The sequence below is a fragment of the Pollachius pollachius genome (assembly GCF_949987615.1).
Source record: "Pollachius pollachius genome assembly, chromosome: 16".
Classification (NCBI taxonomy): domain Eukaryota; kingdom Metazoa; phylum Chordata; class Actinopteri; order Gadiformes; family Gadidae; genus Pollachius; species Pollachius pollachius.
The window spans coordinates 4,794,370-4,818,257 of NC_136949.1; the positions used below are offsets into that span (position 1 = coordinate 4,794,370).

At 43.6% G+C, this 23,888-nt stretch overlaps 3 protein-coding genes and 1 long non-coding RNA gene across 6 annotated transcripts; 3 read left to right on the forward strand and 1 right to left on the reverse strand.

Annotated features, from left to right (window-relative positions):
• Nucleotides 1–654: 654 nt before the first annotated feature.
• Nucleotides 655–6,568, forward strand: fdft1 (farnesyl-diphosphate farnesyltransferase 1). Of its 2 annotated transcripts, XM_079753154.1 has the most exons (8): nucleotides 655–813; nucleotides 2,416–2,513; nucleotides 3,013–3,196; nucleotides 4,064–4,192; nucleotides 4,391–4,582; nucleotides 5,336–5,512; nucleotides 5,963–6,115; nucleotides 6,333–6,568. In XM_079753154.1, exons 1-8 carry the CDS (start codon nucleotides 709–711, stop codon nucleotides 6,558–6,560), a joined length of 1,266 nt encoding a protein of 421 aa, XP_079609280.1. In that variant the 5' UTR covers nucleotides 655–708; the 3' UTR covers nucleotides 6,561–6,568. The 2 variants fall into 2 exon arrangements, with proteins under 2 accessions (XP_079609280.1, XP_079609279.1); XM_079753153.1 differs by lacking the exon at nucleotides 655–813 and having other exon boundaries at nucleotides 2,168–2,513.
• Nucleotides 3,321–12,259, reverse strand: LOC307087550. The gene is made up of 4 exons (XR_013812502.1): nucleotides 12,126–12,259; nucleotides 9,487–9,616; nucleotides 8,896–8,916; nucleotides 3,321–4,153 (listed from the first exon to the last, which is right to left on the reverse strand). It is a non-coding gene; the product is annotated as an uncharacterized lncRNA (long non-coding RNA).
• On the forward strand, nucleotides 8,181–18,674 carry LOC307087547 (cathepsin B-like). 2 transcript variants are annotated; one of them, XM_079753156.1, is made up of 10 exons: nucleotides 8,181–8,328; nucleotides 9,506–9,623; nucleotides 9,748–9,833; nucleotides 10,241–10,355; nucleotides 10,559–10,674; nucleotides 10,771–10,835; nucleotides 11,210–11,350; nucleotides 11,744–11,860; nucleotides 12,160–12,288; nucleotides 12,805–12,935. In XM_079753156.1, the coding sequence occupies exons 1-10, from the start codon at nucleotides 8,318–8,320 to the stop codon at nucleotides 12,879–12,881; spliced, it is 975 nt and encodes a 324-aa protein (XP_079609282.1). In that variant the 5' UTR covers nucleotides 8,181–8,317; the 3' UTR covers nucleotides 12,882–12,935. The 2 variants fall into 2 exon arrangements, with proteins under 2 accessions (XP_079609282.1, XP_079609281.1); XM_079753155.1 differs by having other exon boundaries at nucleotides 8,183–8,328; nucleotides 10,771–10,856; nucleotides 12,805–18,674.
• Nucleotides 18,575–23,677, forward strand: LOC307087548 (cathepsin B-like). The gene is made up of 10 exons (XM_079753157.1): nucleotides 18,575–18,626; nucleotides 19,802–19,919; nucleotides 20,044–20,129; nucleotides 20,537–20,651; nucleotides 20,855–20,970; nucleotides 21,067–21,152; nucleotides 21,418–21,558; nucleotides 22,306–22,422; nucleotides 22,652–22,780; nucleotides 23,284–23,677. Exons 1-10 carry the CDS (start codon nucleotides 18,616–18,618, stop codon nucleotides 23,358–23,360), a joined length of 996 nt encoding a protein of 331 aa, XP_079609283.1. The 5' UTR covers nucleotides 18,575–18,615; the 3' UTR covers nucleotides 23,361–23,677.
• The last annotated feature ends 211 nt before the right edge of the window (nucleotides 23,678–23,888 follow it).

Consider the following 23,888-nt stretch of genomic DNA (forward strand, 5'->3'; position numbering starts at 1 on the left):
TTAAATAACATCGACCAATTCGTAGGCTACGACTTCCAGCAGGGCAGACTATATTAGGCCTATATGCTCATCATTCCTGAATACAGTTTCCTATACGACATTATAATATAGGCTGTGACATAACTATCCACATTATATGATGACAGAATATCGATAGCACGACAGGGGGCTGTCGGACCGCTAGAATGGCCTCTCTCCAGTCGACCTAGGGACTGGATCTCCTCTTTCACCAGACCCGTGACGTCATGGCTAGATTATCTCCGTCTCTCCCCCATCGCTCAACCAAACATATCCAAAATGCGGCCACGAAATAAAATACATTCACTTTCTTTTAAATTGATTTTCATCAAGCATCACATACATCATAAAATTGTTCTATTCTATTTGTGTTTTCTTGTTTTACAGTACTATTTGTCTATTGTTTAACGTTGCGTTTTCTATTCCCTCCCACCAGCTCCCTATTGGCTGAGAGTCGCTCGGGGCGGGGCATCACACCAGGCGCTCTCATGTTCTATTGGTTGCTAAGGGCTAAGCCCATGACTTGCCAGCCAATGCCGCCCATCATTCGATCTGGCCACAATTGTGACTGAATGGTACACGGCATGTCAGGGTTGCCTGTACTTCTACATCTCCCAGACGCACCAATTGGACGGGCCATACGTTACCATTGTAAAGTACAGAAGACGAAAGTACGAAACGCTTTTAGAAATGATCAAGGACATCGTGAAGTCACTGGGGCACCCAGAAGAGATCCTTAATCTTCTCAAGTTTAAGATGGGTGGATGTAGAGCCGTGATGGCCAAGTTGGACTATGTGAGTACCTACCTGTGCGATCGGTTTCCATGTACTCTCATCCAACATGTTGTCGCTTTGTTTCATAAACAGGCCTATAAATCCCGCTTATAGAATAACATAGCAGGCGATATGGTTGACTGCTTCTCTTGCAGCAGAGATCAAGAAGCAGATCATTCGTTTACAACAGCTGACAACGCCAGTGATCAGGGATCAATGCAAATGATCTACTATGAAGAGAGCACCACATGCTATAGGACGGATCATGCAATGTTGTTATAAAGTAGTATGTTGTTGTTCACGTAGTATTGATAGGCTACTGATAGTCACGTAACTACAGCACCTTGTAGTGCTCATTTAAATCGACCTGCATGTGTCATGTGAAAATGTGTTGTCAAGACTTGAATGCGTTCCTAGATGGCGTTTTCCTAATTGTCTGTCTACCGGTAGATGGCTTACCTAACTGGGAGAGACCATTAGATTGGACGTCTCTAATTTGCGTTGCATAATAGGCTTTCAGAGTCCAGAGACAGAGATGCTGTGCGCATGTTTCACGGTTAATCTGCGGTCTCCTATATACCTGGCATGAACGTGTTAGTACTGCGTGAAGCTTAACGGTGTCGTTTAACGATTAGGCTGCTTACTTTAACGTCATGTTTTGATTAACGTCAGCCTATACATGTAGGCTACTGTCATTGAGACCACCTTTCTTTCTAGGATATTGTAAATGTTGTTTCACTCGTCACACGTAGATGCTTACGCACTAATGTCAAGAACAGAGGCACATAGAAAAAAATGAAATAGGACATTAAACATTGGTTTAGGGGTATAGAAAGGCTTTGCAGGTGTCCATGATATAAAAGCGTCACCTGTCCCTCCCTGTGTCTGCCGCTAGATGGCACTAATAGGCAAGAGGTCGTGCCCGGCGTATACTTGTAGATACTTATGAATATGCATATTTGAATCGCATGTTCACATAATAAATCAGTTTTAAATTGGCCTCGCAGTTTCTCATGGTATTTAAAAATCCGATTTCAATAGTAACTCGTTTCGTTGCAAGAGAAATAGCATGCGTAAAATCCTACCAAGGCAAACACTTTTTCTCGAGAAGTGGATCAGTTTTTCAAAATTGTGCGCAGTAGCCCGCTGCCTCTCCAACAGATGTATATGCATGTGGATAGGTCGCGGGCGATTTGAAGCGTGACCACGCCCCGTGTTGTGTTACTATTTATGGATCCATGACGCTCAAGTGTTTCACCTCGGCTTCGACTCGCTTGCCCTCTACCGAGCGTGTCACCTCACATAACACAACATGGCATGGATACGGCAGTAATGCTCTCTAGTCACGACGACACGGCCTTGCCTTGCGTTACAACGCACTTTTTCCCCGACCACATGGCGGGGGCTTGCTGCAAGTGTCCCATCTCTCTGTTGATATTTAAACGCTCGTTGCTGATCACGCCTCGCAGCACCACTGCCTCCAGCCCTCGGTCTCTCTTGGTTGGCGGTAGGTTGGGGGAGAGAATGCTGCAGGAAAGCTGCTGTCGAGCAGCGCGTCCCAACGCGCTCAGAACTACCAGCTCCTATCGCAGCAACCCCGTGTTTCTGTGTTTCTCCTGCCAGGAGTCCATGAGCGAAAGCCTACGCACGTGCTACACGTATTTGAACCAAACGAGTCGAAGTTTTGCAGCTGTGATCGAGTCGCTGGACGGCGACCTACGGTAAGGTTTCAACTAAACACTGTTCTGTACACACACGCATGCACGCATTAGGTGTTTTTTTTGTGAGGGGCGGGGCTCCCTGGCATGATTAGATGTATTTGGTAAACAAACGGAGGCCCGCACGGGAAAGGACTCGATGAAGACATAATCTTGGCATGAAACTAGCCTACCTTCAAAAGTTTTGCAACTTTTGAAATGCGAGTTTTGCAATGGCAAAACTCGCCCGTCCAAACGTTTTAAACATTGTTTAAAATTGACACACAGCTGACAGTTAAATCTTAAATCCCTTCCCAAAGGCCCTGCCCATTTTACATAACACGAATCAAACTACAATCAATAGCATCATATTATATATCTATTACACTAGATTGTTTCCCAATAAATCAGAGTTCCTTAAAGATGCGTCGCCATGCGCAAAAACAACAAATATTCGATCAACAAATACCACCTCCCTCACGCCCCCCCCCCCCCCCCCCCCCCCCCCCCGGGACCCCCGCAGACACGCGGTGTGCATCTTCTACCTGGTGTTGCGGTCCCTGGACACGGTGGAGGACGACATGACCATCCCCCTGGCGACCAAGGTGCCCATGCTCAACGACTTCCACACCTTCCTCTACCAGGCCGACTGGTGCTTCACCGAGAGCCAGGAGAAAGACCGGCAGGTCCTGGAGGACTTCCCCACGGTCAGTGGAGCCCGCCTTTCCTGCTCCTTTCGATAGAACGCTTTGACAGACGCGTAGGGCAACTTTATTTATATGGCACTTTTCATACACAAGGCAGACTCAAAGTGCTTCACATATCAACATTGTCATACAATAAAATGAATTAATAGAAAAGAAAACGTATGCAAAAAATTAGAAAATAAAAAAATAGAAAATAAAGGCAGTTAAAAAAGCTTTTTAGAAAGTGCAATGTATAGAAAATAAAGGTAAAGTTAACAAGGCCTTTTTTTTTTGAAAGTGCAATGTATTTAAGATTTAGCAGGAAGCTAAAGCAAACATAACATTTACATAACATTTACAGTTACATTAAGGGCATTTTATCGCTTTTATTTTTTTTTAATTAAGTACATTTGTCAGAAGAAAGAGAAACAACAATAGGCCGCTGTCGGGACAGTGTGGATGGATGTTCATAGAAACAAATGCCAAGCTCTAGCTAAGTACTATTTTTAAGTGCCAAGTGTTGTAGCACGACACTATTTGTGGGCCTGCTACTTTTATGAACCAGGTTAGTATATTTACATCAGGGGCATTTAGCAAACGCTGTTATCCAAGGCGTCGTACATTTGGCAGAAGAAAGAAAAACAACAATATATTGCTGTCAATACAGTGAGGATTTTCATAGAAACAAGTGCCAAGCACTTACAAGATGCTACATAATGCTAAGTACTATTTTTAAGTGCCACGGATTGTAGCACCAACCCAGGCGCCAGTTATACTACCAGGTTAGTATATATATATATATATATATGTGTGTGTGATCCGTTTAATAGTGTGACTATTGTTTATTCATCTTTTCTTAACGTAATTTCGTTGATTTCATTGGTCCAGATTTCCCTGGAGTTCCGTAAGCTGGGCCAGCAGTACCGCGAGGTCATCTCTGACATCTGTCATCGTATGGGGATGGGCATGGCCGAGTTCCTGGAGAAGAAAGTGGGCTCCATGAAGGAATGGGACCTGGTGAGTGTTCTCATACGCTTCCTCTTTACTGCTCAGCGGGAAAATGAAATCGAAGGAATCAAATATTTGGGAACGCCCTACTGCTCTGACCTCTATGACCCCTTACCCCCACACACCTCCCTGCTGATGCTAAACCTGTGTGTGTGTGTGTGTGTGTGCGTGTGTGTGTGTGTCTGGTCCCCCACCCCCCCCCCGCAGTACTGTCATTACGTGGCCGGCCTGGTGGGCATCGGGCTCTCCCAGCTGTTCTCGGCGTCCAAGCTGGCGGACCCCGAGGTGGGCGAGGACACGGAGCTGGCCAACTCCATGGGCCTGTTCCTCCAGAAGACCAACATCATCCGGGACTACCTGGAGGACACGCAGCAGGGCCGCGCCTTCTGGCCCCAGGAGGTAGGGTCGCGCGTTCGGCTTCCTCGCAACCAACTGCGACCGACTGATCCACGTTCGCTAAAACAATGTTCACCTTGATGGGATTTACGCACATTTATTTTTTTATTGTAGTCTTGTATTGTTGCTGTTATGTGACTGTTGAGGAACCAAGCCAAAGAATTGTACTCTTGTGTACTTAGATGATAAGATGTAATAAAATAAACTGAATTTTTAAAGTCAAAATTGTTACTGGAATCTTAAGTTCCATGCTAAACTAATTCATCTTCCTCGCACCACGGTGTTAAACGGAACACAGTTCTCAAAAACAATGTTTACCTTGATAGGATTGGCGCAGAAATTGTGTTCCGCATTGAAACTGTTTTAGTTTGTACTTACTTACTCTGTTATCGTCATCTTGTATTATTTCTGCTATGTGACTGTTGAGGAATCAAACCTAAGAATTCTACTCCGGTGTACTTGAAGGATAAGATAATAGAGGTTAATAGAATATAATAAAAGAAAATCTGAGGCTGAAACAAGTTAAATCACAACCGGAATCTTAAGTTTAACACAAAACTAAGTCCCACGCCTACAGTTTACATTCTGTGATTTGATGATGATTGATTCTGTGATTGAATTTTAAAATGGCTCTTAATCATATGAACAGAAACCACATGCGATCGTCATAAACGTTCTTTAGTATCCAAGCATTCGGGCCGTACGTGTTCTCCTTCTGATAAATAACCCCTCCATCTCCCCTCCGCCCCCCCCTAGGCGTGGGCCCAGTTCTCCGACCGTCTGGAGGATCTGGCCCAGCCGGAGAAGCTGGAGTCGGCGCTGGCCTGCCTCAACCTGCTGGTGACGGACGCTCTGAGGCACGTTCCCGACGTGCTCACCTACCTGGCCCGCCTGCGCAACCAGAGCATCTTCAACTTCTGCGCCATTCCACAGGTGGGCAGGAGGGAGGTCGCGGAGGCTGCTATTTAGGGGTTCAGCTCTGATACTACATCGTACAGGGGATTCGGATGTGGGAGGGAAGCTAGGGGGTGAGTCGTTGATGACGGGTTAAGAGGTGGGGAGACTGGGTGGAGAACCAGGAAACCTTAGACTGTGAGTTTAGCATCCTAACCATAAGGATAGTCGTCCCCTGACGGTATAGGTTTGCAGTTTTTGTAGTTTCTGTGGATGGATTAATGAAAAAATGTATAAATGTTGTACTTTGTAGTTGAGAGTAAGAATTGAGTGTTTTGTATGAAAGAGCATCTGTTGTTTTTGAACATTTTAGCTGTTTGTTTGGTTGTTCAATTAGAGATTTCCATGACCGTTTCATGTTTAGAGTTTGCACATTTCTTTAGCGCCTTTGTTGTAACACTGTGTGCGTGTCATCCCGCTCCTGTCCAGGTGATGGCGCTGGCGACCCTGACGGCGTGCTACAACAACCCCATGGTGTTCCGCGGCGTGGTGAAGATCCGCAAGGGCCAGGCGGTCACGCTCATGATGGACGCCAACAACATGGAGGCCGTGCGCACCATCATCACCCAGTACAGCGGGGAGGTAGGGAGCAAACCGCCCGATGTCCATGTTCACTTCCTGTTATGCTCTAAAGTCAGTCCTCATTGGTCGAAGAATTTTCTAATCGAATTTGCTCCTCTCTCACGTTTTGGCTCTGTTTGTTTCTGTGTGTTTTTTTTTTTCTCTTACTCTTGTTGTTTCTATGCATGTGTCTCATCTTTCGTTCTGCGTCCGTCTGCCTGTCCAACCCCACCAACAGTTGCGACAGAAGGTCTCCCCAACGGACCCGTCGCAGGCCGAGACGTTGCACATCCTGGGCGTGATCGCCGAGAAGTCCGCCCCCCTGCAGCCCGTGCTGCAGTCCAAGAGCTCCCACCTGTCGCCCATGTACCTGTCCGCCGCCATGCTGCTGGCGGCGTTCAGCTGGCAGTACCTCAGCACGACCGTGGCCCAGGCGCAAGACAGCAGGGACGTGCAGGGACACTAGCCTCCACCGACCCCCTCCGGTGCTGCACACCAAGTCCCCCTCTCTGGTTCTGGAGGAACCCGGGTCCCCGCTCGTCTCGATTTCACGTTCTCTTCTGGGTTCCTCTCGCTCTTCCTTAGTTCTCGGTAGTCCTCCTCGGAGATGGAGTTGAGTATTGATCTGGGGGGGTTTTGTCTCTGGGACGGAGTTCTTTGAACCAACAGCGATGAGGAAGAGGAGGGGACTGCTCTCTGCAGGCTGCTGCTGATAGCTTGATGGATCCGTGGTTCGAGTTTTTGTTGATTTATCATTTGTTTTGTGTTTGCTATGTGCAATATGGTGCGTCTTTTGTGGTTTAATGTTTTTTGTGTCATCTTAATTGTGTCAAAAAAACAACATAAAAAGGATAATGATGATGCCACATGTAGAGGATTATGCATTGATAATAATCAAGGTTTTGTTATTGTTTTGACCTTAAATAGTTGATATGCATTCTGGGCTGACTACTAGATTCAGGTCTAGTTTGTATATTTTGAGGATTGACAGAAACAGATTTATGTAATACGACCTAAAAGTCCTTTTTGATTTTGAGAAGATCAATTTTTAGCTGCAAATCTCACTTGTGGAACGGTAAGACTGTAGTGATGGACGAAAAAAGTAATCTCTTTGCAGACAAACGTTAATAACGTTATTTTACAGCTGTGTGTGAGTGAGTCTATAAACATTATAAATCATATGAGAAGAAAACGCAATAACCTGTCAGGAGCCAAGAAATGACAGTGAAAATCTATCTTATTATACCCAGTGCATAATAATAATAGAACAGATACCCCAAAGGCCCTGCGATGCTGGTTAAAAGGTTTGCCTCATGGTCCATGGAACCAATCACAGCATAATGCTGCTGAACAACATTTTACCATTAACGTGTGGAGACGAAGAGAAACGTTGACGTAGTAACTTAAGGTATGCAGAAAACCTATGAATTAGGTTTAACCTGCCCTTAATCTCAATCCCAGTCTCAAAAGGTTTTACACAGCCATATGAACAGAAACCACATGCGATCGTCATAAACGTTCTTTAGTATCCAAGCATTCGGGCCGTACGTGTTCTCCTTCTGATAAATAACCCCTCCATCTCCCCCACACCCCGAATCCCCTTGCAAGAAATCGGTGGGAAGAACCGAACTGAGAAAGAGATGCAGAATGAGACTGATGACATTAAGTGTCCTTAAACAAGCTTTGGTGAGTAGAACGGCTAGCGCAGAGAAAACCTTATACGGATCCAAAGAACAACGACTATTAACATTGCTATGTAATGTGACTATTCTATGGATAGATGGACTTGTTTCACACAGCTGACCTCTATCCTTCACTTTTTGAAATAAAAGGAAATGTTTAGTTTTACTGCCGGTGTCAAAGTGTCATTGGGTCTAACTTCCTTTGATGTGTACAGTTGGGGCCGTTAATGCCATGTCTAGGTCATAAAGAATATTCTGTGCCCAGAAGAGCTTAAGCATTAAGACATTCAAATCAATGATGATACTCATACAAGTATAATTTCACTTTTTCGATATAACTGCCCTTAGTGTGTTATTTGTGTATTCATTATCTATACAAAGCGTGAAAGAGGAATTGGCCTGTCAGGTGAGATGGAGGTTATGGTTGTGAGCTATGGTGAAATCACGTGATTTCTGAACTTGAGGCGGGATAAAAGCATTTCCCAGTTTTCAGTAGTTTTCAGAGATCAGTAACATAGTTGCAATCCAGAGCTGCTTCTAAATGATTCACAGGTAAGTGAACTGAAAAGTCTGTTCTGTGGGGATTATATAAAACATTGGATTGGATTTTTAGTTGTTTTTTAGTTTTTGCCAAATATTACACCTTCTTAAAAATCTTATAAGGTTTTATGTGAAACCTTATCTTTTATTGAAACAGTGCATCGGTATATTGAAAATATAACTTCCTAAGCATAACGTGCAAACTCTTTTACTGTACTACATGATGTAATTTCCTGTTAAAAAGTGAGCGTGAACAAATATGTTAATATCAAAAAGTATTAAATGCTACAAATACTATGAATGAGAAATTTTTAAATGAGAGGAGACATATGATCAGTTATGAAATCCAAATGTAATTGTTAATTGTTTAGAATAAATATTATCTTATCTTGGTTCCTGTAATGGCGTTCATGACTTCAAAGCAGGTTGGCCTACTTTCTAAAACGCTATTTCTGTAACCTGAGAAAGAGGAACTTTTCTTGTACTTTCTTTCATATCCTCACACTTTGACCTTTAAAACACCACTTCATCACGATTGCAAAAAACAAAGGTTTAAAGCAAATATAAATGTAGGCCTACCTGGTCATTTCAGTGGCAGCTCTGAAACACAACAAACGCAAGAGAAAGCTGACAGAATTGCATCAGAAGTTCAACAAAAGCACAGATTTAAAAATGTGCAAAACCTCTTAGAAACGATTATATTGACATTTTCACAACAGCACAGGTATATGTTCTGTACTGTATATTTGTGTGTGAATCTTCTAATCTCAAGCTCTGAATTAAAAAAGTAAAAATTAAAATGCACACTGTGTTAGATACATAAATATAAATATGCACACTGAATTATTGCACCATGATTTATTATGAGTAATTTGAATTATAAACAACAGACTGGGGAACGAAGGCCCTGTGTGACCGAGATAAAGCTAGAGAGAGGGGTCGAGGCACTTTAATACAGAACACAGTCTGCAAGTGTTGGTTTACTGACATGTTGGGCATAAAGAGGGTGTGTGGGGGTGAGGCGTGATATTTATTTCCTGTCCTTAGGAACCAGTCTGATACAGTGTCTGAAAGAAAGCTGTGATGGACGCGTAAACTATTATCTCATGTTCAATAATGGATTTTAAAAGTAGATTTAGATTTTTTTTTTTTAAAGATTTTAAAACTGACCCTAAACACTCTTTCCAAGGATGCATTGGGTCAGCCTCCTCTTGTCGGCCCTGTCCGTCACCTGGGCTAAGCCCCGCCTCCCTCTCCTCTCCTTGCAGATGATTGACGTCGTCAACGAATCGAACACCACCTGGAAGGTGGGAGGCGTTAGGACGTTTGATCTCAACGCGACACGCGTGTCAAATAAATAAAGTCAAGTTTAACCAAAAATGAACCCGTCTAGTGTTTGTGATGCATTTTCCTCTCACTCCACTGTTATAGGCTGGGCAGAATTTCCACAATGTGGACATGAGCTACGTGAAGAGTCTGTGCGGTACGCTGCTCAAAGGGCCCAGGCTGCCAGAGGTGTAAGTTTCGGTTTATTCAATATATATTTGAGTGAAGGGCGTGTGCTGTTTGTCTCTGTTTATGAAGAGACTAAAGACATTTACGTTCAACTCAGTCTGTCCTAGTATCACAATTTCCAGGAAATTTATCATTTGATAAAATTTGCTATTCCGTTACTGGATAAAATATATAGAAGGTGTAAAAACACAACATGTGGAATCCTGCAGCCACTGCGGAATAGGTTTACAATGTGTAAAAATATATACAGTATACATTTCGAAATAATTCGTGTTTCACTTCTGCCCATACATTTTCTGTCCAATCACTGCAGCTGATTTCACTGCATCACTGCAGCTATGTTTCAACAAAGTTGAAATATATGTTTGCATTCGTTTCCGACGCCATCATTTCTGGCGCAATCCCCCAGGATGCACTCTGTTGAGGGTCTGGGGCTTCCCGCCAGCTTTGACCCTCGCGAGCAGTGGCCCGACTGCCCTACCATCCAACAGATCAGAGACCAGGGAGGCTGTGGCTCCTGTTGGGTAACACGCACGCACGCACGCACGCACACACACACCTGACCTCAAACCAAACACACCAAAATAGAACGTTACAGAATTAATTATTAGGAAGTGGCCACTGAGTGATTAAGGAAGTGCATTGTGGTGAAGTAAAACCAGATAAACCAGAACATTCTCCGCACCTGACATCTGGCATTCTGTGTTTGGTGTTCTGTTACCCATAGGCCTTTGGGGCAGTGGAGGCCATGTCTGACAGGTTATGTATCGTGACCAATGGGAAGGTGTCAGTGGAGATCTCTGCTGAAGATCTGCTGACCTGCTGCAATGAGTGTGGCTTTGGGTGAGCCTACCAGTTCTTTCTGTGTGTTGTTGTGTAGGGATACACGTCTGTTGTGTATGAGTACATTGAAGAGCCATAACCTACATGTGTTTTCAGGTGTAATGGGGGTTGGCCGGCGGAAGCCTGGGACTATTGGACGAGTGTTGGTCTTGTGACTGGGGGTTTGTATAACTCTAAAGTAGGTGAGGACGACGGAAAGAACTTTATATTTCGTCTTTACAATTTTTTTTTTTGTTGTTTTATTGTCCCGAGAAACTAAATCTTTGGACTCACAGTGATGTTTACTAGGCAAAGTGTGTGTGTGTGTGTGTAGATGTGTGTGTGTGTGTGTGCGTGTGTGTGTGTGTGTGTGTGTGTGTGTGTGTGTGTGTGTGTGTGTGTGTGTGTGTGGACACGCTTCCATGTTATCTATTTTCTGGTTGATGTGTTTACACATAAACACATATGTGTGTAAATTCCTGCCTTAACCGTTTAGTTCCGTGCGTAATTAGTTTAGTTCCGTGCGTAATTAATTTGTGATGTGTATAATTGACAGGCTGTGAGCCCTATACCATCGCTCCTTGTGAGCACCATATGAACGGGTCCCGCCCCCCCTGCAATATGGGCCCCACCCCAGACTGTACCATGCAGTGCATCGATGGATACCCGGTCCCCTTCGAGAAAGACATACACCTAGGTAACACTGAGTCCTTAACTACACTCAACTACTAATGAAAGAGGCTGGGTTCGATCTCCAATATACACAGCCCGCGGGAACCTCCTACCTGCTGCTGAATGAATTATCTGGATAACTTATAACCATTGTGGACGGGAACTTTAGAGGGTGTAATTTTAGAACTGTGAATGAAACTGTGAGCATTTCATACAAATCAGTATTGAATTCAATTCATTGATGAATCACAATTCACCATTGACTTCATCAAAGTACACAATTGTCTGACATGATGTATAAATTACACTCTATATATTTATGCGCTTTTCATTTGATTTAACTAGAAAATCCATAATAATATATGGTTGTATTATGACTCTGCCCTGAATCTGTGTTGTGCTCTGTCGCCCCCTGCAGGTCAAAAAGCGTACAGCGTCTCCTCTAAACCGAAGCAGATCATGGCCGAGTTGTACAAGAACGGACCCGTAGAGGCAGCTTTCGAGGTCTATGAAGATTTTCTACTGTACAAGAGTGGTAGGGGAATTGTTATATATATATATTAATCACGGATTTCTATTTATTCACATATTTACCAACTTGAGACTGCACATAAACAAATTGACCCGTACGCAAGTGTGTGCCCGCACACACACACACACACACACACACACACACACACACACACACACACGCACACGCACACACACATTACACAACCATGCAAACAACACCCATGTGCCGTAAAATCACACTCAAACTCTCATGCATTAAACACACGCATAGAAAAAAAAGAACCCACACTTAACACTCAGGCTCGTCTTATCTTCCTGCAGGTGTGTACCAGAGTGTCTCAGGGCGGTATCTGGGGGGCCACGCCGTTAAGATCCTGGGCTGGGGGGAGGAGAACGGGACCCCCTACTGGCTGGCGGCCAACTCCTGGAACACCGACTGGGGAGACAAAGGTACACTGAAAACATGGACGTGATTGGTCGATGCAATGTGGTGTGGTGTCCATAGTCGTAGTTTATTGACTGCTTTAGTTTAGATGAGAGTGATACAACCCTGATGACTACATATTAAGTGGCTTTTGGTTTGCTACTGTTCCTCTAAGTATCTATGGTATGTTTATGGTTTGAAAGTTTACATTTACCATATACCATGGGAAAAATGTCACCCGTCTGATAGTGCAGGTAAATTAGCAGTTATAGGGGTGAGGGCACCTTGCTCAAGGGCTTGCGTACACAATATTTAAAGGCTGGGCGTTGAACCTAGAACCTTCTCACTGGGAGGGAAATACATGCAACCACACTATCAAGCCAAGAGTATTATTTAACATAATGGTTAATGGGAATAACCGTTTGTTTTTTTACTCTCTATGAAACAGTACTTTGCACTCACCAACCCTTTTGGTGAGTTATTATAATTGTATTAAACTTTTAAGTTGCATAACTGGTGTTCTTTCTCTTCCCCCCCAAAAGGTTTTTTCAAGATCAAGCGTGGGAACGATGAGTGTGGCATCGAGTCAGAGATCGTGGCGGGAACTCCACTCATCTAGAGCACAAAATAATGAGACCGCTTTTACTTTGAAAAAACTAATTATAGTACAACCAATTATGATCTGTTGACCTTGTGAATTAAACATGTCATGAAATGGCCAGACCATCAGCCATCAGATTAGAACGATGAATAATATATTATTTTTAATAATGCATAACTGAACAAAGTTGAGATTTTGAGGACATGAATTTAACTGAAATTACACATTTCTGATAAAGATTTAGAATACAATCCTCTCTTCCTCTCTGTCATTGGTCAAATGAGCAAATGGAGCACACCTTTGATGACAAAAGATCACCAGAAAATAACAAAAACCCAGATGATGCTACACCAAACAGTTAATTTGACTGATCCTTCTGAGAGCAAATGTGCAACCACGATAAGATGAGATGGTTCTTCTAAGCGAGGTATGTCCTTGTTTTGTTCGAATTATGCTAATAATAATTATGTTAATAATAATTAAAAAGGGGAAAGAGAGCGAGTGGATGAGAGATGCACATTTGTCAGAAGAAAGAGAAACAACAATATATTGCTGTTGGTACACTAAGGATTTTCAAGTGCAAACAAGTGCCAAGCACTTACAATTGTTAAGGGAATGGTTAACCCATTCCCTGTGCACAACAAAGATAGTTAGGATAAGATGCTATGTAATGCTAAGTACTATTTTTAAGTGCCACGGATTGTAGCACCAACCCAGGCGCCGCTCATGACACCATTTGTGGGTCTGCTACTTTTATGGGGTAGTACCAAGGGTAGTATATATATAAGTGTTATCAATTTTAATAGTGTGACTATTGTTTATTCATCTTTTTTTAACGTAATTTCGTTGGTCCAGATTTCCCTGGAGTTCCGAAAGCTGGGCCAGCAGTACCGCGAGGTCATCTCTGACATCTGTCATTGTATGGGGATGGGCATGGCCGAGTTCCTGGAGAAGAAAGTGGGCTCCATGAAGGAATGGGACCTGGTGAGTGTTCTCATACGTTTCCTCTTCATTGGTTGATGGGAAAAGAAAATCAAAGGAATCAAATATTTAGGAGCAATTTAAGAAAGTGACTAATCAATAGAATAGAATAACCTTTATTGTCATTGAGACAACAACACAAGACAACAACATTTTGTTGGAGCAAGTCCTCCAGTTGCACAGTTATATAAATATAAATATGAGAAAATATAAAAAACAACAATATCAACAATAATGGCAATATATATATAAATAAAAAATATATATAAATAAAATGTTTTCAAAAGTTCAAGTCCTTTAGTGTCGATAGTGCAATAGTGCAATCATGTGTGTATGATATGGGGAGTATCAGTGTGGCAGCAGAGTGTGAGTAGAGTTCAGTAGTGTCACAGCTCTATGGTAGAAGCTGTTTTGCAGTCTTGTTGTGCGGGCGCTCAGTGTCCTGTAACGTGTTCCTGAGGACAGAAGGGTGAAGAGGCAGTGTCCAGGGTTTGTGCTGTCTCTAAGGATGCCCTTGACCCTCCGAGTACAGCGGGTCTGGTAGATGTCCTCCAGCCTGGTGAGCTGGGTGCCGGTGATCCTCTCAGCGGTCTTAATGATGCGCTTGAGAGCTTTCCTGTTGTCTGCGGTGCAGCCAGAGTACCATACGGTGATGCAGTATGTGAGAACTGACTCGATGGCCGACCTGTAGAAGCTCACCAGCAGCTTTTGTGGGAGACGTGCCCTCTTCAAGCACCTCAGGAAGTGAAGCCTTTGAAGTCCTTTCTTGGCCGTCGCGGTGATGTTGACGGTCCAATTCAGGTCGTGGCTGATGTTGACCCCGAGGTACCTGATGTTCTGCACAACCTCCACTGTCTCGCCGTCGATGGTGATGGGGTGATGGACGAAGGGCTTCGTCTTCCTCCTGAAGTCCAAGATCATCTCCTTTGTTTTTGCCGCGTTGAGGATCAGGTTGTTCTCTTGGCTCCAGCTCACCAGGTTCTCTACCTCTGTCCTGTAGGCAGCCTCGTTGTTGCTCGAGATCCTGCCTACCACCATGGTGTCGTCTGCAAACTTTAATATGGTGTTGGACTCGTAGGTGGGTTTGCAGTCGTGAGTGTAGAGGGAGAAGAGGAAGGGGCTCAACACACAACCCTGTGGTGCACCGATGTTTAGGGTAATGCTGGAGGAGACCTGTCTCCCCATTCGCTCCCCATCCGTCTGTGGTCGGCCGGTGAGGAAGTCCAGGACCCAGCTGCTCAGGTGTGTGTTGAGGCCCAGGTGGTCCAGCTTGGTGGCAAGTTTATGGGGAGGGATGGTATTGAAGGCAGAGCTATAGTCTATGAATAGCATCCGCACATAACTGTCACGCTGGTCAAGGTGTGTCAGGGTGGAGTGGAGGTCTAGTGACACTGCGTCCTCCTCCCCCCCCTCCTCCGTCTAAGGAGGGGGGGATGCTGTTCTTCAAGTGTCCCAGTACCAGAAGTTCAAAGCACTTCATCACCACTGGTGTCAGCGCCACGCGCTGCTAGTCATTGAGGGACCTGATGGCTGATTGGTTTGGGACAGGGATGATTGTGGCTGTCTTGAGTCATGTGGGGACGGAGGCCTGCAGCAGGGAGGTGTTAAACAGGTCTGTGAGCACCGCAGTCAGCTCCCCTGCGCGGTGCTTCCGAACCCTCCCTGGTACTCCGTCAGGTCTCACGTCGTGGGGGCTCAGAGTCAGAACCGGGGGTGAGGGTCCCTGCTGTGCTCACGTGTTGTCACTGTTGTCAGTGCGGTCAAACCTGGCAAAAAAGCAGTTCAGGTCGTCATGGAGGGGTGGACTTTGTGCGTGTCTGGAGCCGCTGCTGTTGTAGCCGTTGACGGTTCTGATGCCCTGCCACACGCGTCGAGAGTCTGGGTCGGCTTAGCTCAGGAGGTAGAGCAGTTGTCTTGTAACCGAAAGGTTGCTAGTTCGATCCCCAGCTCCTCCTAGCTGAGTGTCGATGTGTCCCTGAGCAAGACACTTAACCCTAACTGCTCCTGACGAGCTGGCCGTTGCCTTGCATGGTTGACTCTGCCGTCGGTGTGTCAATGTGTGTATTAACCGATGTAAGTCGCTGTGGATAAAAGCGTCTGCTAAATGCCCTAATTGTAATTGAGAGTCTGAGCTGTTAAAATGCTCCTCGATACGCTTCGTGTAGCGTTGCTTTGCTTCCCTGATGCCCTTCCTCAGAATGGACCTTGCTGTTCTGACCTTGCTGTTCCTCTGCATCACCTGAGTGGAAAGCTGCATCCCGGGCCTTCAGCGGACAAGTTACAGCGCCATTCATCCATGGCTTATGGTTGGGGAGTGTAAGTATTGTCTTCTGTGTGGTGACACTGTTCATAGAGAAGGTGATCTAGTCCAATACTGATGAGGTGTAGGTGTTGAGGTCTGTGCGGTTGTTGTCATTGGCAGCCTGTTTAAAGATGTCCCAATCGGTATACTCAGAGCAGTTCTTTAGCCTGTCCATGGCTCCGTCTGGCCAGACCAAGATGGTGCGAACTGTTGGTTTGGTCCTCTCAATGAGGGGTCTGTATGCAGGTGTTAAGTGCAGACTGATGTGATCGGATCGGCCCAGATGGGGGGAGGGGGACGCTTTGTAGCATTTACAATGTTGCAGTAGACCTGGTCCAAGATATTATTACCTCAGGTCGGAAAATCAATAAACTTGTGAAATGTTGGCATTACAGTCTTCAGCTTGGCGTGGTTGAAGTCTCCTGCTATTATTAACAGTGGTGGTAGTTGGGAAAAATAAATCAAAGGAATAAAATATTTATGAGTAATTTAAGAAAGTGACTAATCATTGTGTTTGAATGGAAGCACTGTGGCCTTGAGTGTGGCACTCGCCTCCCATTCACTTTGTTTTGGACGCGTGTACCCATGGGGCAAGGGATTCTGGAAAGGAGGTTGTCTGGTAAAGGGGTCTGACAAAAGTTGAACATCACTTAACTTTATGCAAATGAGCTTGTCTAGCAGCGCACATTCGGCAATGCGATTGGACAATCGACATTCAGTGAGTACTAGCTGACCATACGGATTCGTGATGGAAATCAAGTTCCAGGTTTTAAGCACTTCCATCGACAGAGTGGTCAACTTCTGTCTTCTGTCTGTCTGTCCAACCCCACTAACAGTTGCGACAGAAGGTCTCTCTGACGGACCCGTCGCAGGCCGAGACGTTGCACATCCTGGGCGTGATCGCCGAGAAGTCCGCCCCCCTGCAGCCCGTGCTGCAGTCCCAAGAGCTCCCACCGGTCGCCCATGTACCTGAGATGGAGTGGAGTATTGATCTGGGGGGGGTTTCGTCTCTGGGACGGAGTTCTTTGAACCAACAGCGATGAGGAAGAGGAGGGGACTGCTCTCTGCAGGCTGCTGCTGATAGCTTGATGGATCCGCGGTTCGAGTTTTTGTTGATTTATCATTTGTTTTGTGTTTGCTATGTGCAATATGGTGCGTCTTTTGTGGTTTAATGTTTTTTGTGTCATCTTAATTTGTAAAAAAAACAACATAAAAAGGATAATGATGATGCCACATGTAGAGGATTATGCATTGATAATAATCAAGGTTTTGTTATTGTTTTGACCTTAAATAGTTGATATGCATTCTGGGCTGACTACTAGATTCAGGTCTAGTTTGTATATTTTGAGGATTGACAGAAACAGATTTATGTAATACGACCTAAAAGTCCTTTTTGATTTTGAGAAGATCAATTTTTAGCTGCAAATCTCACTTGTGGAAAGGTAAGACTGTAGTGATGGAGGAAAAAAGTAATTTCTTGGCAGACGAACGTTAATAACGTTATTTTACGGCTGTGTGTGAGTGAGTCTATAAACATTATAAATCATATGAGAAGAAAACGCAATAACCTGTCAGGAGCCAAGAAATGACAGTGAAAATCTATCTTATTATACCCAGTGCATAATAATAATAGAACAGATACCCCAAAGGTTGTTCTTTTAAATCAGCAGACGGCCCTGCGACGCTGGTTAGAAGGTTTGCCTCATGGTCCATGGAACCAATCACAGCATAATGCTGCTGAACAACATTTTACCATTAACGTGTGGAGACGAAGAGAAACGTTGACGTAGTAACTTAAGGTATGCAGAAAACCTATGAATTAGGTTTAACCTGCCCTTAATCTCAATCCCAGTCTCAAAAGGTTTTACACAGCCCCCCCCACTACACCCCGAATCCCCTTACAAGAAACCGGTGGGAAGAACCGAACTGAGAAAGAGATGCAGAATGAGACTGATGACATTAAGTGTCCTTAAACAAGCTTTGGTGAGTAGAACGGCTAGCGCAGAGAAAACCTTATACGGATCCAAAGAACAACGACTATTAACATTGCTTTGTAATGTGACTTTTCTATGGATATATAGACTTGTTTCACGCAGCTGACCTTTATCCTTCACTTTTCGAAATAAAAGGAAATGTTTAGTTTTACTGCCGGTGTCAAATTGTCATTGGGTCTGAATTCCTTTGATGTGTATGTACAGTTAGGGCCGTAAATGCCATGTCTATGTCATAAAGAATATTCTGTTCCCAAAAAAACTTAACCATTAAGACATTAGAATCAATGATGATACTCTGCTTATTATATATGCAAAGCGTCAAAGAGGAATTGGCCTGTCATGTGAGATGGAGGTTATGGTTGTGAGCTATGGTGAAATCACGTGATTTCACCACTTTAGGCGGGTTAAAACCATTTCCCAGTTTCAGTGGTTTTCAGAGATCAGTGACATAGTTTCACTCCAGAGCTGCTTCTAAATGATTCACAGGTAAGTTAACTGAAAAGTCTGTTCTGTGGGGATTATATAAGACATTGGATTGGATTTGGATAAGTTGTTTTTTAGTTCTGCCAAATATTACGCGTTCTTAAAAATCTTATCATAAGGTTTTATGTGAAGCCTTATCTTTCATTGAAACAGTGCATCGGTATATTGAAAATATAACTTCCTAAGCATAACGTGCAAACTCTTTTACTGTTCTACATGAGGTAATTTCATGCTACAAATACTATAAATGAGAAATTTTAAAAAGAGAGGAGACATATGATCAGATATGAAATCCAAATGTAATTGTTAATTGTTTAGAATAAATATTATCTTATCTTGGTTCCTGTAATGGCGTTCATGTCTTCAAAGCAGGTGTTGGCCTTCTTGCTAAACCGCTATTTCTGCAAAAGAGGAACTTTCACTGTACTTTCATTCATATCCTCAAACTTTGGCTCATATAACACCACTTCATCACGATTGCAAAGAACAAAGGTTTTAAGCAAATATAAATGTAGGCCTACCTGATCATTTAAGTGGCAGCTCTGAAACACAACAAACGCAAGAGAAAGTTAACAGAATTGCATCAAAACAACAAAAGCGCAGATTTAAAAAAGCGCAAAGCCTCTGATAAACAATTATATTGACATTTTCACAGGTACATAACAGCACAGGTATAGGCCTATGTTCTGTACTGTATATTTGTGCGTATCTCCTAATCTCATACTCCGGATTTAAAAAGATGTGAACGCTATAAATGCATAAACTACACTTTTTGTAAAAATAAAAATGCACACTGTGTTAGATACATAAATATAAATATGCACACTGAATTATTGCACCATGATTTATTATGAGTAATTTGAATTATAAACAAAAGACTGGGGAACGAAGGCCCTGTGTGACCGAGATAAAGCTAGAGAGAGGGGTCGAGGCACTTTAATACAGAACACAGTCTGGAAGTGTTGGTTTACTGACATGTTGGGCATAAAGAGGGTGTGTGGGGGGTGAGGCGTGATATTTATTTCCTGTCCTTAGGAACCAGTCTGATACAGTGTCTGAAAGAAAGCTGTGATGGAAGCGTAAACTATTATCTCGTGTTCAATAATGGATTTTAAAAGTAGATTTCGATTTTTTTTTTTTTAAAGATTTTAAAACTGACCCTAAACACTCTTTCCAAGGATGCATTGGGTCAGCCTCCTCTTGTCGGCCCTGTCCGTCACCTGGGCTAAGCCCCGCCTCCCTGTCCTCTCCTTGCAGATGATTGACGTCGTCAACGAATCGAACACCACCTGGAAGGTGGGAGGCGTTATGACGTTTGATCTCAACGCGACACGCGTGTCAAATAAATAAAGTCAAGTTTAACCAAAAATGAACCCGTCTAGTGTTTGTGATGCATTTTTCTCTCACTCCACTGTTATAGGCTGGGCAGAATTTCCACAATGTGGACATGAGCTACGTGAAGAGTCTGTGCGGGACGCTGCTCAAAGGGCCCAGGCTGCCAGAGGTGTAAGTTTCGGTTTATTCAATATATATTTGAGGGAAGGCCGTGTGCTGTTTGTCTCTGTTCATGAAGAGACTAAAGAGATTTACATTCAACTCAGTCGGTCCCAGTATCACAATTTCCATGAAATTAATCGTTTGACAAAATATGCTATTCCATTACTGGATCAAATATATAGAAGGTGTAAAAACACAACATGTGGAATCCTGCAGCCACTGCGGAATAGGTTTACAATGTGTAAAAATATATACAGTATACATTTCGAAATAATTCGTGTTTCACTTCTGCCCATACATTTTCTGTCCAATCACTGCAGCTGATTTCACTGCATCACTGCAGCTATGTCTCAACAAAGTTGAAATATATGTTTGCATTCGTTTCCGACGCCATCATTTCTGGCGCAATCCCCCAGGATGCACTCTGTTGAGGGTCTGGGGCTTCCCGCCAGCTTTGACCCTCGCGAGCAGTGGCCCGACTGCCCTACCATCCAACAGATCAGAGACCAGGGATGCTGTGGCTCCTGCTGGGTAACACGCATGCACGCACGCACGCACACACACACCTGACCTCAAACCAAACACACCAAAATAGAACGTTACAGAATTAATTATTAGGAAGTGGCCACTGAGTGATAAAGGAAGTGCATTGTGGTGAAGTAAAACCAGATAACCCAGAACATTCTCCGCACCTGACATCTGGCATTCTGTGTTTGGTGTTCTGTTACCCATAGGCCTTTGGGGCAGTGGAGGCCATGTCTGACAGGTTATGTATCGTGACCAATGGGAAGGTGTCAGTGGAGATCTCTGCTGAAGATCTGCTGACCTGCTGCAATGAGTGTGGCATTGGGTGAGCCTACCAGTTCTTTCTGTGTGTTGTTGTGTAGGGATACACGTCTGTTGTGTATGAGTACATTGAAGGGCCATAACCTACATGTGTTGTCAGGTGTAATGGGGGCTTTCCGGCCGCAGCCTGGGATTACTGGACTAGCCACGGTATTGTGACTGGGGGTTCGTACAACTCTAAAGTAGGTGGGTACGATGGAAAGCACTTTTATATTTTGTCTTTGCTATCTTTTTGTTTTTTGTCATTTATTGTCCCAAGAAAGTAAATCTTTGGACTCAAAGTGATGTTCACTAGACATAAAGCATATGCAAACATATTTTTGTGTGTATGTGTGTTTGTGTGTGCGTGGACATGCTTATATGTTATCTATTTCATGGTTTATGTTAGTACATTGGTGCCTTAGCCGTTCAGTACTGTATGTAATGCATTTGTGATGTGTATGATTGGCAGGCTGTGTTCCCTATACCATCGCTCCTTGTGAGCACCAGGTGAACGGGTCCCGCCCCCCCTACACTATGGGCCCCACCCCCAAGTGTACCATGCAGTGCGTCGATGGATACCCGCTGCCCTACGAGAAAGACAAACACATGGGTAACACTGAGTCCTTAACTACACTCAACTACTAATGAAAGAGGCTGGGTTCGATCTCCAATATACACAGCCCGCGGGAACCTCCTGCCTGCTGCTGAATGAATTATCTGGATAACTTATTACCATTGTGGACGGGAACTTTAGAGGGTGTAATTTCAGAACTGTGAATGAAATATACACTGTGAGCATTTCATACAAATCTGTATTGAATTCAATTGAATGATGAATCACAATTCACCATCGTCATCATCAAAATACACAATTGTGACATGATATATAAATTATACTCTATATATTTATGCGCTTTTCATTTGATTTAAATAGAAAATCCATAATAATATATTGTAGCGACCGCAGGTGTAGACTGTTAAGATGCAAGGGATTCTGGGGGTCCATTTATCCTGGGGGTTTGGACCCTTTTGGGTCATTGCAGTAGTAGCTGGGTTAAGTGGGGTTAATGGGGTTGTTAATTGGTTGCGTGTAGTTGTGTGTCGTTGAGTGTTAACGTGTTGTGTGTATCGTTGCCGCCACCATCATGAGAAGGACATGTTCGTTTGTTGAGTGCGCTGTTTGCCGTGTATGATGTTGGTCATGAATAAAGGTTTCCGTAGTAGTGCGGTGTATGGGGCGCGGAACTGCATAATCGTTTAGACCTGGGCTCCCTTCTCATTCTTCCCATGCTGCTCGCCACAATATGGTCGTATTATCTCTCTGCCCTGAATCTGTGTGCTCTGTCGCCCCCTGCAGGTCAAAAAGCGTACAGCGTCTCCCCTAACCCGGAGCAGATCATGGCCGAGTTGTACCAGAACGGACCCGTAGAGGCATCATTCCTGGTCTATGAAGATTTTCTTCTGTACAAGAGTGGTAGGGGAATTGTTGTATTCATAATAATTTAGGATTTCAATTGTATCTACATATTTACCAATTTGAGACTGCACATAAACAAACCGACGCACGCAAACACACGCACACGCATTACACAACCATGCAAACAACACACACACATGCGCCGTATAATCACACTGAAATTCTCATGCATTAAAAGCACACATAAAGAAAAAAGAACACTCAGGCTCGTCTTATCTTCCTGCAGGTGTGTACCAGAGAGTCTCAGGGCAGTATATGGGGGGCCACGCCGTTAAGATCCTGGGCTGGGGGGAGGAGAACGGGACCCCCTACTGGCTGGCGGCCAACTCCTGGAACACCGACTGGGGAGACAAAGGTACACTGAAAACATGGACGTGATTGGTCGATGCAATATGGTGTGATGTCCATGGTTGTAGTTTATTGACTGCTTTAGTTCACATGAGGGTGATACAACCTAATGTCTACATATCAAGTGCTATTTGGTTTGCTACTTGTCTTATGAGTATTTTTGGTATATTTATTGGTTGTAGTTTACATTCAAAGTCTACGATTGGAAAGACGTGACCCTGCTGATAGTTCCGGTTCATGAGCAGTTATAGGGGTGAGGGCACCTACGTAATACGTACACAGCATTCAAAAGCTGGGGTTTCAACTGAGAACCTTCAGACACCTAGCTTACGATGCTAAGCTCTTTCTTTCATGGAGTGTGATAGAACATATTGGTTAATAGCGTTCACGGCTTGGTTTTTCACTGTCTATGAATCAGTATTGTGCACTCACCAGGTATTGAGTTATTATAATGTTATTACAATTTTTACTTATATATTCTGTGTTTTTTCTCGTTCCCCCCCCAAATAGGTTTTTTCAAGATAAAGCGTGGGAACAATGAGTGTGGCATCGAGTCCGGGATCGTGGCGGGAACTCCACTCATCTAGAGCTCAAAATGATGAGACACCTCCCAGACCGCTTTTAAAATGAATTATAGTACAACCAATTATATGTTGACGTTGTGAATTAAACATGTCATAAAATGCCCAAACCATCAACCATCAGATTAGAATGAAGAATAATGTATTATTTTTTAAAATGCATAACTGAACAAAGAGACGACATTTTTGAGGACATGAACTGCATTGAAATTATACATTAATAATAAAGATTTACAATTCATTCCCCTGTTTCTCTCTGTCATTGGTCAAATGAGCAAATGGAGCACACCTTTGATGACAAAAGATCTCCAAAAATAACAAAAACCCAGATGATTCTCCACCAAACAGTTAATTTGACTGATCCTTCTGAGAGCAAATGTACAACCACGATAAGATGAGATGGTTCTTCTAAGCAAGGGATGTCCTTGTTTTGTTAAAATTATGCTCAAGATAATAATTGAAAAATCAATTATTGAAATGATGGAAAGAGAGCGTTTTTTTTATGGGGTAGTATAAATATAAGTGTTATCAATT

Excerpts from the sequence above, each read along its gene's own strand:
- LOC307087548 (XM_079753157.1), top strand. Across the intron at positions 20,130-20,536 it reads GGGCCCAGGCTGCCAGAGGT|GATGCACTCTGTTGAGGGTC; the intron begins GTAAGTTTCGGT and ends GCAATCCCCCAG. Across the intron at positions 20,652-20,854 it reads GATGCTGTGGCTCCTGCTGG|GCCTTTGGGGCAGTGGAGGC; the intron begins GTAACACGCATG and ends TGTTACCCATAG.
- LOC307087547 (XM_079753155.1), top strand. Across the intron at positions 10,675-10,770 it reads TGCAATGAGTGTGGCTTTGG|GTGTAATGGGGGTTGGCCGG; the intron begins GTGAGCCTACCA and ends ATGTGTTTTCAG. Across the intron at positions 11,351-11,743 it reads CGAGAAAGACATACACCTAG|GTCAAAAAGCGTACAGCGTC; the intron begins GTAACACTGAGT and ends CGCCCCCTGCAG.
- fdft1 (XM_079753153.1), top strand. The coding sequence starts at position 2,188 with ATGGCGGGGGCTTGCTGCAAGTGTCCCATCTCTCTGTTGATATTTAAA. Across the intron at positions 2,514-3,012 it reads TCGCTGGACGGCGACCTACG|ACACGCGGTGTGCATCTTCT; the intron begins GTAAGGTTTCAA and ends GGACCCCCGCAG. Across the intron at positions 4,583-5,335 it reads GCGCCTTCTGGCCCCAGGAG|GCGTGGGCCCAGTTCTCCGA; the intron begins GTAGGGTCGCGC and ends GCCCCCCCCTAG.